This window comes from Triturus cristatus, chromosome 6 (assembly GCF_964204655.1).
Source record: "Triturus cristatus chromosome 6, aTriCri1.1, whole genome shotgun sequence".
NCBI lineage: Eukaryota > Metazoa > Chordata > Amphibia > Caudata > Salamandridae > Triturus > Triturus cristatus.
In genome coordinates, this window is record NC_140589.1 from 1555874552 (window position 1) to 1555890849 (window position 16298).

Genomic DNA, 16298 nt, shown 5'->3' on the forward strand with positions numbered 1-16298 from the left:
CCCAAGGACAAAATACACATGAAAACTTGTTGCCCTTGACCCCAAACAATATGTCCTGGGCGTCGGGCTATAGGAATTCCACATCCCTGCTCCCAGGAGCCTCCGGTGATCCAGCACTGGATGGTTGTGAGATTAATTCGACAGACGGTAGTGTGTCTATCAGACTAAACTTCAGAAGCATACAGACAATGTAATTGTTTTTTAAGTAACACATGTGGATTCTAAATGATGAATTGTTTGCAGGCATCTTCCCAGCTAAAGCACCCAGAAGTAACTTGTTGCTACAGACGAAAACACAAAATACCCTGTTTACGCCTCCATGTTTTAAGAACCTCGGACTCTTCGGAATGCAGTTTCGATATGGAAAGTAATTCTGCATGCCTTACCTCTGCTCCCTCTTCTTCTGATGGTGATCAACAAGTTCAGACTCTGCAATCAGAATATGATACTCATTGTCCCGAACTATCCTTGCCAGTGCTGTCAAAGGACCTACTTCAGATGTTCATTCTGCCACACACAAGACTTCGGCCTATCTGCTGCTCAGCTCCTGAGCTCCTACAGTATGGACGCTTGAAGTTGCCTGATGACTGCATGACCATTCTGAGAAAGGCAATGTGCCAATTTACAAGGTGTTAATTTGCCTTCAAATGAAAGAGGCTAGGCTTATGGTGTTCTAACAAGCAAATACATCCAAGAACATGCCAAAGTCTGGCTTGCAATTTTCTCCTTTAAGAGTACATTTCCCCGCCGCCACTGCTTATTGTAAGTTCCTTTCTTGGGCATCCTTTGTCACTATTCTAATGATAACTTGTTAAAACCTTCCAGGAAATCATTTGTTTCCCCCAGTTAGAAGTCCTCCTTCTCTCTGGGAATAGAATGTGGTCTCTCCAGATTGATTGGACCTCCCTTTGAGCCAACACATAAGGCTGATTCATCGGGGATCGCTTTTTCTAGTGGTGGTTATATAGGCCTGAAGGGAGAGTGAGCTTCAAGATCTCCGGTACCGATGAACCATACTTGTTGTCTTCATAAAAATGTCATTAAAAACTCGTCATTCGTGAGTGTTTAATGACAATCCGCTTCACATTGGCATGCAAATCAGACTGTCGGAAGTTGTTAAATAATCTTGATGTTAAGGGGCATTATGAAATTATTTAGTCAAGACCACAGATCTCTAAGGTCAAGGAACTGTCATTGTGGTGTTGGCATCATAAGACTTGCCTCCTGTAACCACACTATAGTCCGGTTGATCCTTTCTTGCATTTTTACTGGTTACGAAAAAGAGGAGAGGCTGCTACTGTGGCTCATATGAGAAATGCCCCTATTGACATATGTAAGGTGGGCACTTGGAGGACAGTCTATACTTTTAATAGTGGCTGGTCTCTGACTCAAGGATGGATACATTGGTGGGTCAGGCTTCTCCTCATAACTTGCCTCAAGGTTCAGTTCTGTGGCCCTGATCGCACTTTTAAGGTTGTGTTAGTTAGCTACCCTGCCTTACCTTTTTTGACTATCAGAGGAACTTGTGTAGTGAAAAAGGAAAAGGTTACTTAAGTTGGACATCCCTCCCTTGAAGTGATCAAAGTTCCACCCACCTCCCTGCTGTTGGGGGGCCATGGATGTTGAACAGGTTACAGTACATATGCATCTTTCCAATGCTCGCAAAAACAAACTACTTAACTGACACCCTACAAGAAATGATGAGATCATGCAGTATTCTAAGGTTCTTGAAGGGGGTCTGGTTGAATTTTACTGTGTATTTTTTTTTTTTTACAATAGGACACCTTTTTCTGTTTTTATTTTATGTGGTTTGCCCTATTGTAAGAGGAGTTTTTCAGCCATATGTACTTCTGATTTAATATTTTGGGTAACAAAACATTAAATTGTGTTATTTAGCATGTTTCCTATTTGATTGGTTTGGAAAACGCGAAAATGTCTTAAAATTTGGATCTCTCACATGGACAGGGAAATCCTACCTCTCGTGTATTCTGAGGTAATATCCATGGTAAAGAACTAGAATTACACGTTCTGGGAAATTGGGCCACTGGTTGAGGGGGTGCAATCCTACTCCAGTCACAACGAATATCCTTGTCAGATTTTTGTCACAAGTAAACCCCAAATTGACCTCTGCTTAACCCTCTGGTAGCTTGGTACAAAAGCTGTCAGGCTTAACTTGGAAGCATTGTATAAAGTTTTTATGCAGCACTTCAAGCAGGAATAAAGTGAAAACACTACACATGCCACACCAATTTAGAAAAAGAGGAACATTTAATAAATTATTTGAGAGCAAAACCAGAAAAATCCAATTGGTAGAACTGGAGATACACACTTTAAAAGGTTTTGGTTAACATCATGCTTAAAAACACAAAGCACCAACTGGTTATCTGGTTGCACAAGACAAAGTCAAAAGTTGAGCAGACCGCAATGGTGTGTGGGTCGGATACAGGGTCCAAGTTAGGCCCTATGAACAACGTACCTCAAATCCTGGTTGCGGAGAATTGCGAGATCCCGTGTCGAGGATGCGCCGTGCAGCTGCGGTTCCGAAGGGCTGCTTCGGGGATGTGTTGCACAGTGGCTTTTCCGATGTTGAGATGAGATGCGCTGCATTGGTTTTGCTCAACAGATCACAGCTTGGGTGCCAGACCACCCTCCGGCCCACTTCCAAAGGTCCAGGACTGGGGTGGCACCAATTGGGGCAAGAGTCACAAACTTCAGAGCCCAAGTGCAGGGTTCAAAGTAGTTGGAGCCTTTTTTTGTCCATGAGGCTCTGATATGGAGTCCAACCAACTAGCCCTTGGCATCATTCTAGGGGTCCTAAAGAATTAGGTTTGAGGGTCTCAATTTAGATTTGGTGCCAGCTTTGAAGTAGTAGAAGGTTCTGGAGGATACCACCACCAGAGGTGTTTGGAATTTCCCGCCTCCCTGCCCTGGCCCTGTATTGTCTGGGGGCACAAAAGACTAGTGACAAAAGACCCATGGCGAGTGTGCTGATGCAAACCCTTCGGGATGTGTAAGTGTGGTAGGTGACATGTCCACTGCTCGATCAAGTCAGAGATGGCCCATGCTGCCAACACCTACCTTCATGTGCCTCACTTTCAGGGAGTAATACAGAAAGACCAACTGCCAGCTACACCTAGTCATTTGTCCCAGGATACAGACTGCAGGCACCAAATGGTTGGGTCAAGAAAATGGCCACTTCCTAAAAGTGCAATTTTCAGAATTATGATTTAAAATCCGATTCTACCATTAAAGAGGGTTTTAAATTACAATTCTTTAGATACCAAACTCGACATCTTGACCTTCTCCCAATTGAAAGTTATCGCTTATTAAATGTAATAAGGTAACCTTATGGTATCCTAGGAGAGAGGCAGGCCTTGCAGTGGTAAAAAACAAATGTAAGAGTTTTCCACTGCTAGGACATGTAAAAGTACATGTCAATCTTTTTCAATATGTTGCACCCTCTTACTATGGGCTGTTTAGGGCCTACTGTAGATGTTACTTACATTTATTAACGAGCATTTTCAATGCAAAAGGTCTCGCATTTACACGAGTTTAAGCTATTGGCATTGTAAATGGCAATGCCTTTTATTTGTTTTAAAAACTAAAACAAAAATAAAAGGCATTGTCATTTATAATGCCAATAGCTTAAGCTTGCGTAAATGCGAGACCTATTGCATTGCAAATGTTTGTTTATATAGTGCAAACTCAACCCAAAGGTATTGGGACTCTTTACATGAATACTAGTTACATTACACATGATCACATTCTTTTTTTTTTAGGGGAGGGATATTACCCATACATGCCAACAGCCCTGATTTAGGCTGGAGACTCACAATTTCTACAGCACGAAATGTCTTTAATTTAGTTTTCTCCCGCCTGAAATATGCCCTACTTCAATACAAGTCAACAGGGAAAATACATTCCCCCGATTATTGTTGTAAAATCTTCATCTTTCAGCTGCTCCAATGTTGGCATGTATGTGTGTGCTGGCCGGCAGCAGATGAGAGCGAACAACAAGGAAAATGGTCGATGGGATGTCAAAAACATACCCATGGCACGTTAACAAGTGAATTAAAAACACCCCACACAAAATCACTGGAGCTACTGGACGCTGCTCTTTGCACAACTTTAATACGGACAGCTCTTGGCGCCTCATAAGATTGGCAGCCTGGGCCAAATGCCAAAAGTGCGGATTAAACGCTTCAGCACCCCCACACGGGGTTGATAAACCCTGTACAAATGCTGCAAAACAATACAAAAATCTCAGAAAAGTAACTTTCTCTGCAAAAACAGCTGCCCAAAAATGTTCAAATCTATTTCCGGGTCGAGCGCCAAAATGACGCCCATTTCTGACACATACCCTGAAGTAAAGGTATAACAATGGGGTTCAAAGCCAGAGAAAGATGTGCGTTATCACGCTAAGTTAACAGTAAACATGGCGGCCATTTTACCACGACCAATATTCCTCCGTAACCTGAGGAAAGAACTCCTTTTAAACCGATGGTAAGAAACAGACACTAATTGTTCAGCTCAGAGTCATAAATTTTTCTGAATTGCAAAATATTCCAAATAATGTTACCTGCTTAAAATGAGTAGGGATGCTAAATGATTGCATCTCAACAAGAATTAATTAAACTCATTCCACAAGAAGGACACCGCTGTAGGAAGGTGGAATCTGACTACATGGTTGCCCCTACTTTTTTCCTGGTGTTTTGATGGTTTTCGACTTGGGTTTGGGACCTGAGAAGCAGGTTACCAGCCAAACTATCTGCTTTCTCTTCTAAATTGATGCCATGTACTTTAGGTACACTCCATATTGGATTCTGGGGTACCCTTGTGAGTCCCTAGTATATGGTATACAATGTACCCAGGGCATAGGTACCCCAGCGGCCTACCATGGGCATTGTGCCACCCCTGGAAAGCCCTCCAAAATGACACCACAGGTCTGCTACTGCATCCTGGGTAAGGTGGTGCATGCACCCCTTACTGAGATATAGGTTCACTATATCTCACCTATCACTGCACATAGAAACCTATCAGTCACCCCTGAAGGCAGGGTGCTCTGTTATATGTGAGAGGGTGCCCAGGCATGAGCTGAGTCCCTCTGCAGCCTTCGAAATCTCTTCTCTGGCGTCAGTGGTGCAGCCTGACCATATACTCTTAAGTGCATTATAACCAAATGGTAAATGCTAACTTTGGACTGGCTGCACGGAAACATGTCGTGTTTGTTGTCAAACACCTTGGAATCAGTATGACCCCCCCCCCTTCTATAGGGAGAGACATGACAGCACCGGTATACCTGGTACCAACTTAAGGAGCCCTGGCATCACAAAATGGATGCTGCAGCCACAGACACATGTCTGGCCTCCTGCTGCCGACCGAAACTCCGGCAGGGGAGGCCTGGACAATAGGTTTCCTGTCACAGGAAGGTGTAACTACCTCCCAGACAGGCTGATGTGTATTGGAGATGGGTGGGAGCACTCTGAGTGCTTTGAAGTCCTGCACGGTGGGCACATTTGGTGTCCCTGTGCATGGTCCAGCTCAAACAGGTTCAGGGGCTTCCAGACCCTGCTCTGGCGCGAAACTGGACAAAGGAAATGGGTGTAGCCACCCCTCTTTCCAAACCCTCCCATAGGTGGGTCCCCTGAGTTAGTCCAACCCCTTTCTTAGGTATAAGTAAGGAACCCCTGGCAACAAGACTTTAAATATCCCGGGACGAAACTCTGCAACTGAATCCTGGAACTTTGACGCTCTACTCAAGACTAGAGGACTGAAGAAATCTCCCTTGGGGTCAAGGAGTGACTCCCCTGCGTGGCAGGCACTAACAAACTAATTGCCGGTCTGCATCTCCGAAGCTCCCACCGGAATCTGAAGTATTTGCAGCCCAGGAAGAGAATTTCCAGATTTCTCATAGGCCGACCCGAGTCCCCAGCAAAGCTGAGACACGCAGCCCTTGTGAGTAACGTGGAACCGGAACTCCTGGTCACCGTGCACATTTGCAAGTGCATTGACTTCCGACGTCTCTCGAAGTCGTGCTTTGGGTTACTTGTAGCCCGTGCACCATCTGCACCGAAGATTGTGGGCCTACACTCCATGAGTGTTACGTGAGCCCGCTTCTTGCATTTCAGCTCGAGGCTCCTTCGCGATCCCTGGTCTGTTGACTGGTGGGTCCCTGTAAAGGCAACTTTGATTTTCCTTACGCTTCCCTGGTTGCTCCAGACGTGCCCGGACTCCCCACCGCGTGGTGAGTCCCTCAGACCATGCTGGTCTGCACCGAAGCATCTTTCACCTTTCTGCGTGGGTTGCTGTTGCCAAGGCTTGTTGTGTCCAATCAGGGCACCGACGCGGCTGCACTCAACATCCTTCGTGGGACAGCTGGAATCCAGCTCCTGGTTGTACTCTACTACTCTACTCCTCCTGGTCCTCGTGACTAAAGAGTCAAGCTTCACCTTCACCTGAAATTACCCGACATCTGTGGGCATTCGCCTATCGTGCCCCTGGTCACTGACTAGTGACCCAGACTCTGTCCCCTCTGCTTTCAGGTTCTTCTCGATTTCGATCCAGGCTTGGATCTCTTCGGACACTTCGCATCTTCCCGGCAGCAGCACTTCTTCGCCTGCTCCCATTGAAAACGACGACGCGACCTGACACCGTTTGACACCTATGCACCTGGCTTCCCTGGGGGAGGTAACTCGAGTACTCCGGTGCTCCCGTGGGTGTTGACCCTAGAACTTTCTAAGTTTAAAAGGGTTTGGTCCTAGCTCATCTCTAAGTGTCCCTAATCTTTAAAAATCTAACCGCGACTTTCCCCATAGAAGCTAACGGGAGCTCGCGGCTTTGTTCTCACACTGTACACGGCCGCTGTGGGTCCCCTGTGTCACTACCTTGGGTGGTTCCTTGGGGTCCCAGCGATTCTACAGGCTCTAGGCCTTGTGTCTAGTTAAGTCGTGGTTCTTATACCACTATTTTAGTATATGGTTTGGCTCGCCCCTAGGGCCTGACGTGTATTTGTGCTGTTTTACTGTAATATTTGAAGTGTAACTGATCTGTTTAGACCTCTAGCCTCATAAAGAGACTAGTAGGGTGTGTTTAGAAATAAATACATATATTTTATATATATACCTGGTGTGGTTGCATTTCATTTGGTCATGCAAGAGATTATAGACTGGTAAAACAAGCTGCTTTACATTCCTTCAAGACTTAGCCTGAAGGCTGCTCTCCATAGCTACCACTAGGATAGCTTTCAATAGAGGTTGTCTTTAACCTATCATCAATAAGGGGTTGTTTGGACTGGTGCAGGGTGCCCACTATAACTAGTGGACAGCATATACCAGGCCAACTTCTCACAACAGCCTCCAAACAAATGTAACCAGCATGAATGAACCTTGCAAATACAATTTACCTTTAACCGAAGATCTCCACCTAAGCAGGCATTTGATGTAACCGCTTGTAGATACTGTTAGGTTGCTAATTAACCCAGCGCGGTCTCGAAAGTGAACGTGACCGCCCTGGGTTAATTAGTAACCTGATCTGGAATGCAGATGGCACACTGCGCGCCGCTGCTCGCTCCCGAGACCCATAGGCCATGGGAGTGAACGTTTACAGAAAAGGAGGGACATAGACCCTCCTTTGGCCATTTCATTTTTGAAAGCAACAAGCAATGGCCAATAAAATGTGTTGGTGGAGTCCGACCCACACAGAGAAGTCTCTTGGAAGTCTGGAGTGATTCCAAGAGGCCGTCTCCTAGAGTAGCGCATGGGCGCTGCGCTAGGCTCGACCTAAAAAGGAAGGTTTAGGCCTGCAAAAGGATTATTTTTCCAGGTCAAAATGGCAGTTTAAAACTGCACACGGAGACTGTAATGTCAGGCCTGAGACATGTTTAAAAGGCTACATAAGTGGGTGGTAAAAGAAGTGCTGCTGGCCTACTAGTACATGTAATTTACAGGCCCTGGGTTCAGGTAGAAATGCTCTCCTAGAGACTTACAAGTAAATTAAATGTGCCAGTTGGGTGTAAGTCGATGTTGCCATGTTTTATGGAGTAAGTGCATGCACTTTAGCACTGGATAGCAGTGGTAAAGTGCAAAGTCCTAAGGCTAACAAAAACTGAATCAGCAAAAAATGGAGGAGTAAGGCAAAGAGTTTGGAGGAAGACCACCCTTAGTCTGACCGGTCTATCACGGGTAAATCATTTTTCCTTATAAAGGAACTGAACTTCGTGAAGGCGATGACATACTGTCTGTTAGCAACACTATGCTTTTCTAATTAATACCAGCTCCCCGCATGACATTTCTTTGCCACTCTGCCCCTACACTATATCTTAAACCATCACCAAACTGATTACTTTGGCAATGAAAATCTCTGGTTAGGTTGAGAGACTCTCATGCAGTATTCAGAGAAAAATGGACTAACCTCTTGGGAAACCTATTGATGTGCTCCATGCCAAGGTGTCCTTTATCTCTCTCTTCTCTTGATCCCTCGTCTTCACTTGTCTGGTCCTTTTTCAGAGTTTGTCTGAATGTAATAAGTGATTATATAGAATTGTAAATAAAATGCTTCAGAATTGCACAAAAGTAGATATGTGTCAGTCAAGATTGTGCGTTTAAATAAATGTGCTTTGAGTTGTCAAATGTCTTATTGGCAAGGTATGAATTGCTGTCTTGGGAATACATTCTCACACAGCAGCCTCTCCTCCGTTCAGTCAAAATCTATTAAAAGAAGAAACATGGCAAGCAGCTTGATGACTGTTTCATTTTTGCAGTTGCAACTGCCACATAAGCGTTGTATTGTAGCCATTGTATCTGAAAGCCATGAGTGGTTAAAACAGTTCTTATTCAGAGGCGATCAGCCACCCTAGGTGAGGTGGTTGATCCAATACCATTTTTCTCAGAGTTTGCTCTTCACCTCAACCATGCTGATGGTATAGCCACAGGAACTAATGCAAACAAACTGTTCGCCATTTGCTCTAAATTGGTGGATATCATACCATTGAGAGAAAGGGTAAGTCTGTCAACATTTTGGTGGTCTTGCAGTTACTGGTTTCTAAATTAGGCCATATCTCCTGTACCTTTTGTTAAGTATTTTGTTCTATGGAACGAAATGGTATGGCTTCAGACTAGTAAATGCACATTTTGTCTGACCTGTCATGCGCGAATGACAAGTAGGCCTTTCAGTCTTCTCAGTAATGCTAGCGCCACTTTCAGGCCACCACATTCCCTCAATTTAGTAGTTTCAAAGTGCTTTGGGACATTGACCTCCTGTATTTGTACGATCATGCTAAAAAGGCATGGTTTAAGTGTTGAGCTACATGTGTCTCAACTAGGTCCAGTAAAAGGAACTAAAATCCAATTATCAGTAATAGCTATGCTACTCCAGTAATAGGCTTATTGTAACCCAGAGACAAGCCATCACTCTGACTTTTATTCAAACTCTCCAATCAGTCTGCCTCAATTGCTGATACCTTCCCTGAGTTTCTTCAGGTGGTTTTGGGTACCTCCAAGTTCTTAGACATTTCTTTTTTAGTTTTCATAATCTGGCATGTGACTACTTGTTCCCAAGGAGGGCCCTGTATGGGATGTACACTAGCGGTGGGTGGGTGATAAATTCCCTCCGCCCGCAGAGTTTTACCCACTCTACGTTAAGCTCCTAATGCAGAGTTCTGGCAACTATCTTATTTTATTTTTTTTCTCGCTCGCGGCTTTCCAATGGCAATTTGGCGTGTGAGAATCTGCGTCCCCTACCTCGATTTTCAGGGGATAGGACAGCACCCACTGAGATTTTCTCAATGTGGGCGGTTGTTTGTGGTGAGAAAGCTGCCGCTCAAGTACAAATTCTACTTCAACTGCAACAAAGAAGCAGAGCCCTCTGGTGCACCATGTGGTGCTGTATGTGCTGATTTTGCAGTGCGAAACAAGCTACCAGTGCTAAAATCAGCGTCACGTGCCGATTCTGCCTTCTTGTGGAACTCCTTGGAATCTCACTCAGTTTCCATGTAACTGCGGAATTCCGTTGAGTGATACTCCCTGAGTTTCACCCACCCCCTATATTATACACCCGTTAGACCAAAAAGGAAAAACGTCTATCTGGTGTGATTTTTTGCAAAACTAAACCCATTAATAATGGCGGGCGGTCAGGATTCAGCAATAATAAAGAAGTGGCTGGGTTGAGTAATAATCTATTAACATAACTGAGATGCCTATTACCAGTCTACACCTTGTGGTGTTGCAAGTGCTACAAGCTCTGTCCGCTGCCATCAGCCACTAGCATTAGGTAGCACATCAATGCCATCAGAGCAGATCCTGCCCTCTTTGATGGCAAAATTCTATTTGGAAAAAGATCTGCCCGATACCAGTTCTTGATGAATCCCGAAGACTAGAAATTAATGAAGATCAGTCATTGTTAATGACATTTAAAAAGCGCATAACTGGCCCAACAACATGGCTTCCTAGCGCTGACCACCAGACCAAAGTACCACCCCAAAAAGAGCGGCAAAGGGCATCCGGGCCCCTCTATAAATGAAAATCCATGTTTTGCATTTTTTCCTCACCTCCATATGATTCTGGATATTTCTTAGCCCGAGAGCGAAACTGTCCCCGAGGGCCGGCGCTAAAACAGAGCAGCCACCTGCACGTTTCCTGTAGAACCGAGGAGTTGCAGCCAGATTTAGATCGGCAGAGCGAAGAGCTCTGGTTGGGAGTTGAGGTCGCTTTAGGTCAGACAGGATGGGAGCCCCTTGAGCGATCATGATCTTATGTGCATGTTTGGGTTTTAGCCCAAGAAGTCATGAAAACAAATCCAATTCCTATAAAGATTGCCGACTTATTATTGTCGGTCGAGCTAAAACTGCGTTTCAGTTCTTTAGGTCTCGCCTGACCCAGCGCATGCGCTGGTCTTGAGAGGGCTCCAAAAAGTGCTACCAGGCCAGCCGCCAGCCTAGAGCTACAGTGCACGTGCGCGGGCGCGCGCGCCGCGATTACTTTCACGGCCGCGCGGCCGCTTTGATGTTTGATCGTGATCGCAACCGCGATCACTTTTGCGGCCGCAGGGCCGCTTTGCATAGCCAATAGGTCTCGCCTTTGGGACCTTATAAGTATTTAGTTATGCAACTGTTGCATGGCTAAACACTTATAAGGTCCCAAAGGCGAGACCGATTTGCTATGCCAATGCTTGTTTTATTTTATTTTACGTGCTATGTTTTACCTTCAAATTACAATTTAGAGTTAATGCATCCATGTGTCATCATTTTAACTTTAATTTGACAAGATAGACTAGTTTTAAGGGCACTTGTTTACTTTTTATACAAAGAACGAGTAATAACGTGTATGTTGTTCACTTGTAAGCTTGCAAAAACTGAATAATCCTTTTAAAATGTAGCAGCCGCAAAAGGTATAGGAAACCACATAACCTCCCTACTTGTTGTTTTTAACAGCGCATTCAGTATGCGAAAACAGACTCCGACGCCCTTGCCAAAATGCGTGGTACCTTTGTGGACAAGGATAAAAAGAAAGATAAAAAGAAGGCCAAGGCCCAGGAACAGGCAAATAAAAAGCCTTCTCTGGTAAGTGTGTTGAAAACATGTTCTAGTATGGCCTGCCCGCACTTCTATCTAGCGTGTGTTGTAGTGCTTTAACAATCACGGGATTGTGACCCAATTTGGGAATGAAAGTTCTAGCCAAGAAAGTGACTATGGGCAAAGCACGCTTTCCCTGATACCCATTTAATTAACTAAGGTGGGAGCACTATAACCGAGTTTATACTGAAAGAATAACCCAGTGTATTATCCTAAAAAATAGTAGAATCTTAATGTGTTTGTTTTTAAAGCTATTTAAGCGGGAACTATGTCAGAAGCCTTCTTCGGGCAGTCTGTGATCTGACAATATAGATTTATTTTGAAAAGTTACTGTGTGCCTTGAACGGGGAATAATCTTGGCCACTACCAGCATCGCATCTGTAGGATAGTGCCTGCTTGGATTGGAGAGCAGGCCTATAAACCACTCCTGTGAATGGTCATACAGAGCGCCTATACCTTGCAGTGTGGCGTTGTGGAGTGAAAGCCTTCAGTCACCATTCCACAAATGACCACCACTGGTTTGTTTGGATTCTGTTGTAATTATTTTTTTTTAGACTAGGGATATTTGTCCTGTTGCCCTGTACGAGGTATTGCTTTCAAAAGGCACCTGAATGCAATACCAGTTGTGGTTTCCTGCATGCATACTTGAGGCATAGTCTAATAGCAGTGTTGTAATGTCGAGGGTCTTAAAACCACGTTTAAATGCGTTATTTAATATTATCTAAGTTTGATTTCCCACTCCTGATAATAATGATGCTAATTTGAGTGACTAGTTGCATGTTTGGCTTTAAGAAACTAGCAGATAAAAACTGCAGCACATTGAAAATTGGGTGACCTCACTTGTATATTTTCTTGTAGATTCGTTTTATGTGTAGCCTGCATTTCAACAATGTGATTTATTTTCTAGGGTACGCCAATGGATACATCTAGCGGCATTTTCCTGACTACATCTCAGAGTCTACAGGTGATGTTTATTAACCTAAGTGCAAAAAACACAAAGCCACATATTTCTAATTTTCTCTTTTGTGGGATTTATATAACCTGTTCTAGGCAGAGAATACTTAGAATGAATACTTTCAGGTTAATGTTGCTATGCATTTAGACCTGATTTGCTGCACTGAACACGAGGAGTCCCCATGAACATATTTTCATATATTTAGAAACGTTTCAAAGGGATTTACTTAAGAGGTCTAAAGGGAGAATAATATTATTTAATGTGAAGTAATTATATTTGCTTTGGTTTTATTGCAGGTGCCGGACAATCCGCCAAACTATATCCTTTTCCTTAACAATTTGCCGGAAGAGACTAATGAAATGATGCTGTCTATGCTGTTTAACCAGTAAGTTTAGTCATGAAGTACATTTATCTATCTTTTATAGCTAGCTCTTAGCTGTTTGAATTACATGCCTATTTTAAGTGTGAGGTAGACTTGCCTTCAAACTTGGTTTAATACCATATACTAGTGGTTCTTAAACTTTTGACGTCTGTGGACCCCCACTTAATTATTTCTGCAAGTCGGTGACCCCCACTGAATCATTACTGGAGTCCAGGGACCCCCAATGAGTCGATACTGGAAGTAATGTTTTTACTGTGTATGCATCTGCAATGTTTTTTTAACTAATTGCTCAATAAAGATTTAATATTATAATTTTGATATTACTGGAAGCCGAAACACAGGCCCTAAGCATTTTCTACGACTGAACCACAAAATGATACACCAAAAATACAGAAACTGGCATTCATTAAACGAATGCACAAATGAATAAATATTTTATTTAATTCACAAATATAAAAAATCTAAATTTTTATTCTCATGGAAAGGTTGGAGCGTTTTTAAATTCAAGTGAAGCCACTTATTGTCCATACTGTGTTCTGTTTGATGCACATGCATTGTTTATCTTCCAGTTTCACATTTCTTCACATTTACTGAATGCTTTGCTCCTTTATTTAAATTCACTTTATTAATCAATTAGTATTATCTAACTTCTTAAGCAGTAGCGGGCCAGCGCATCCTAGAACCACAGGTTAAGAATCTCTGCCTTACGCCGTTTAATTGTAGCCATTTGAACAACTGAAAAATTCATACATCCTCAAGTTGAGTGAAATTCTGACGACGCGCAAAGAGTTGGGGATTCTTTTTGTTTAGAAACATGGTTGTTGAACAGCGGTTCGTTTTCCTAGTTGATGTAAATGTTGCTTACCAATACGTCAGCAGAATGTGAGACCAGAAGCTTGACTTAAGAAAAATAATGCTACAAGCATAAGGGACACGTGAAATAATACTGTGTGGGTCACAGTTTTCAAGCTTTGAACAGCTTCAAAGTTTTTGGGTGTTCAGCTTACACATATTGGTATGTTGAGTTGGAGGCATGAGGTCTAAATCATTACAGCAAACATGGTTGCTTTTTTCTAAAGGCACCAACCACATTCAATCATATACCAAATGGGGTTATAACTTCACTCTGAGTTAAGTTCCTTCAATCAAATTGACACATCACATTTTTATGCACTTCTTCCAAAGTAGTTTTTGTCGCTTGAATGTAAATGTGGTTTGTGCTTCATAGCATAACCAGGAACATTTTGCATCCTCACTATCAGCATTTTATGGTGTTGGTTTCACTTTATCAATACATTGTTCAAACGTATATCTCAACCTATCATTTGCTAACTCAGAGCAACGCGAGTGTAATTTATGATTACATGGTGACTTCGACCAGGCCGGAGGAGGCCTCAATCTAAGGGTGCTCAGGAAAGAGACATAAATCTGTATATGCCAACAAGTGATGAGCAAGGGAGTACATTGACAGAATGTGTTTTTGTAAAATCCACCACCATGTCCGAATAACCGTTATACAGCAGAGCACCCTAATCTGTCAGCAGAATGTTATTCCAGCTGCAGTCTTTCAGAAATTATAATTGGTGATTTAGGTTTGCTTTTCAATAGCCTTAAAAACTCTTAGTTTCCTCTTGGCACTTTATATGTGGACGGATATATACTCTGGAAGGGCGATTGGTGGATTAGTGTCTGAAAAAAGGGCTACATACAATTAGCCATAAGGACCCAAGGTGTTCTGTATAAGTGATTGTTTTCTATTTTGTCATTTTCTCAAGATTTCCTGGTTTTAAAGAGGTGCGTTTGATACCTGGGAGACATGACATAGCGTTTGTGGAGTTTGAAAGTGAAGGCCAAGCAGGAGCTGCGCGGGACGCTCTCCAAGGATTCAAGATCACACCACACCATGCCATGAAAATCACATATGCCAAGAAATAACAAGAAAGTAGCTACTCCTAAAAAGACTTAAATGGACCTCACTGTTTGTATTTCTTCATTGCCTTCTCAAGAATCGGATGCAAACTCCCATCCTCTGGTAAATTAGGTTTGTGTGATTGTTTGGTCCTTTTCCAAACTGTCACTTCTGATGTTGTTTGTAAATAAATGCATTCTGCTAAAGAGTTTTATAATCGTGCCTACATGTTCACCTTATTGGCTAGATTGTTTTGAACGAAAACGTTTTGCAAAAACCACATTCATAATTTGATAAAATGGATGATATAATATTATCGACTCGAATCAAAACATCTTAACTGTGTCTAGTCTGATTCCAGTACCTCTCCAACAGACTCTCTCAACTATCGACAGTCCGCTGCATCCAAATGGAGGACTTGTGCAGTACTGCAGCTTTTTAAAAAGTGTGTGATGGGTTGAGAGCGGTAGTTGTCCAGGTGCTAATGAGGTGTCTGTGTAAGGGTGGAACATGAAGGTTGAAATCAGGGTGCCATTGCTTTGGTGATCTCTTCCCTATCTGCCCAGTGGCTGCCATCCTGCTAGCGTTTCTATAAGTCATGCAGTAAATAGTTGTGAGAAAGCACTGATGATACAGTGGATGTGGTGAAGCTCTCTATCTAACGCACAGTTTGGGTGCAGCATCTGTGCTTGATCAGCAATGCCCAATTTGCCAAACTGTTCAGACTTGTATGAATGTGGTAGTTATTCTGTAATTATTCTGCAGCCAAAGATGCCAGAGTATTACATTGGACTATTTATTGTTCAAGGTAACTTTTGTGGGTGAGTGCTTGGATTAGAAACCTGGTTGTTTGCAAAGTAGGTGTGTTTCAAGTGTTTCCTGCAGCAATGAGGAAACTGTTTTAATACCTTTTGGAAGATCGACATGAATTCTGTTCTTGTGGACAGTAAGCAGCATTTACTTCTACCTTTGAGACAGGGAACACACAGAGCATAAATAAGTCACAAGATGCACAGATACTTGCTTTCCCCTATCAAGCATATAGTTGCAGAAGTTCCCATCGACCTGTAATACTGGGAAACATCCTGTCTATTGCACTTGTACTGCATACTCACTCAACTCATCGCTTCTTTTTCTACATCTTGTCTAAACACTCCAGACCCCCTATTTACTACTTAATGCTCACCGGGCCCACTGCAGAAGTAGCTTATTGTACTATGGCACATGATCTTGCCCATCTTGCCCTCTGTTTCCCCCTCCTCCACCCCCCCCCCCCAATCTAGATACCTATTGCACAAAAATCATAAGAAAAAGCAGAGATGTCTATCTTCCTTACAAAACATCTTGCTCACTCTGATGCTTCTCTACAGTCCTTATTCAAATTGTTTCTTTGTGCGTTCGATACTTTTATTCTAAGCGACTATGCTTTGATATAAGCCATTTGACTTGATGACGGGAACTAAACCGTTTCATTTTTAATAACATT

At 43.0% G+C, this 16298-nt stretch overlaps 1 protein-coding gene across 1 annotated transcript in view; it reads left to right on the forward strand.

The window, feature by feature from the left end:
- Window positions 1-15029, forward strand: part of SNRPB2 (small nuclear ribonucleoprotein polypeptide B2) — a 50489-nt gene extending 35460 nt beyond the window's left edge. Inside the window, exons 4-7 of the mRNA XM_085612708.1 lie at window positions 11426-11554; window positions 12474-12530; window positions 12818-12906; window positions 14679-15029. Of these exons, the coding sequence (XP_085468834.1) occupies window positions 11426-11554; window positions 12474-12530; window positions 12818-12906; window positions 14679-14838 (435 nt within the window). The 3' untranslated portion in view covers window positions 14839-15029. The remainder of the gene's footprint in view (window positions 1-11425; window positions 11555-12473; window positions 12531-12817; window positions 12907-14678) is intronic.
- The last annotated feature ends 1269 nt before the right edge of the window (window positions 15030-16298 follow it).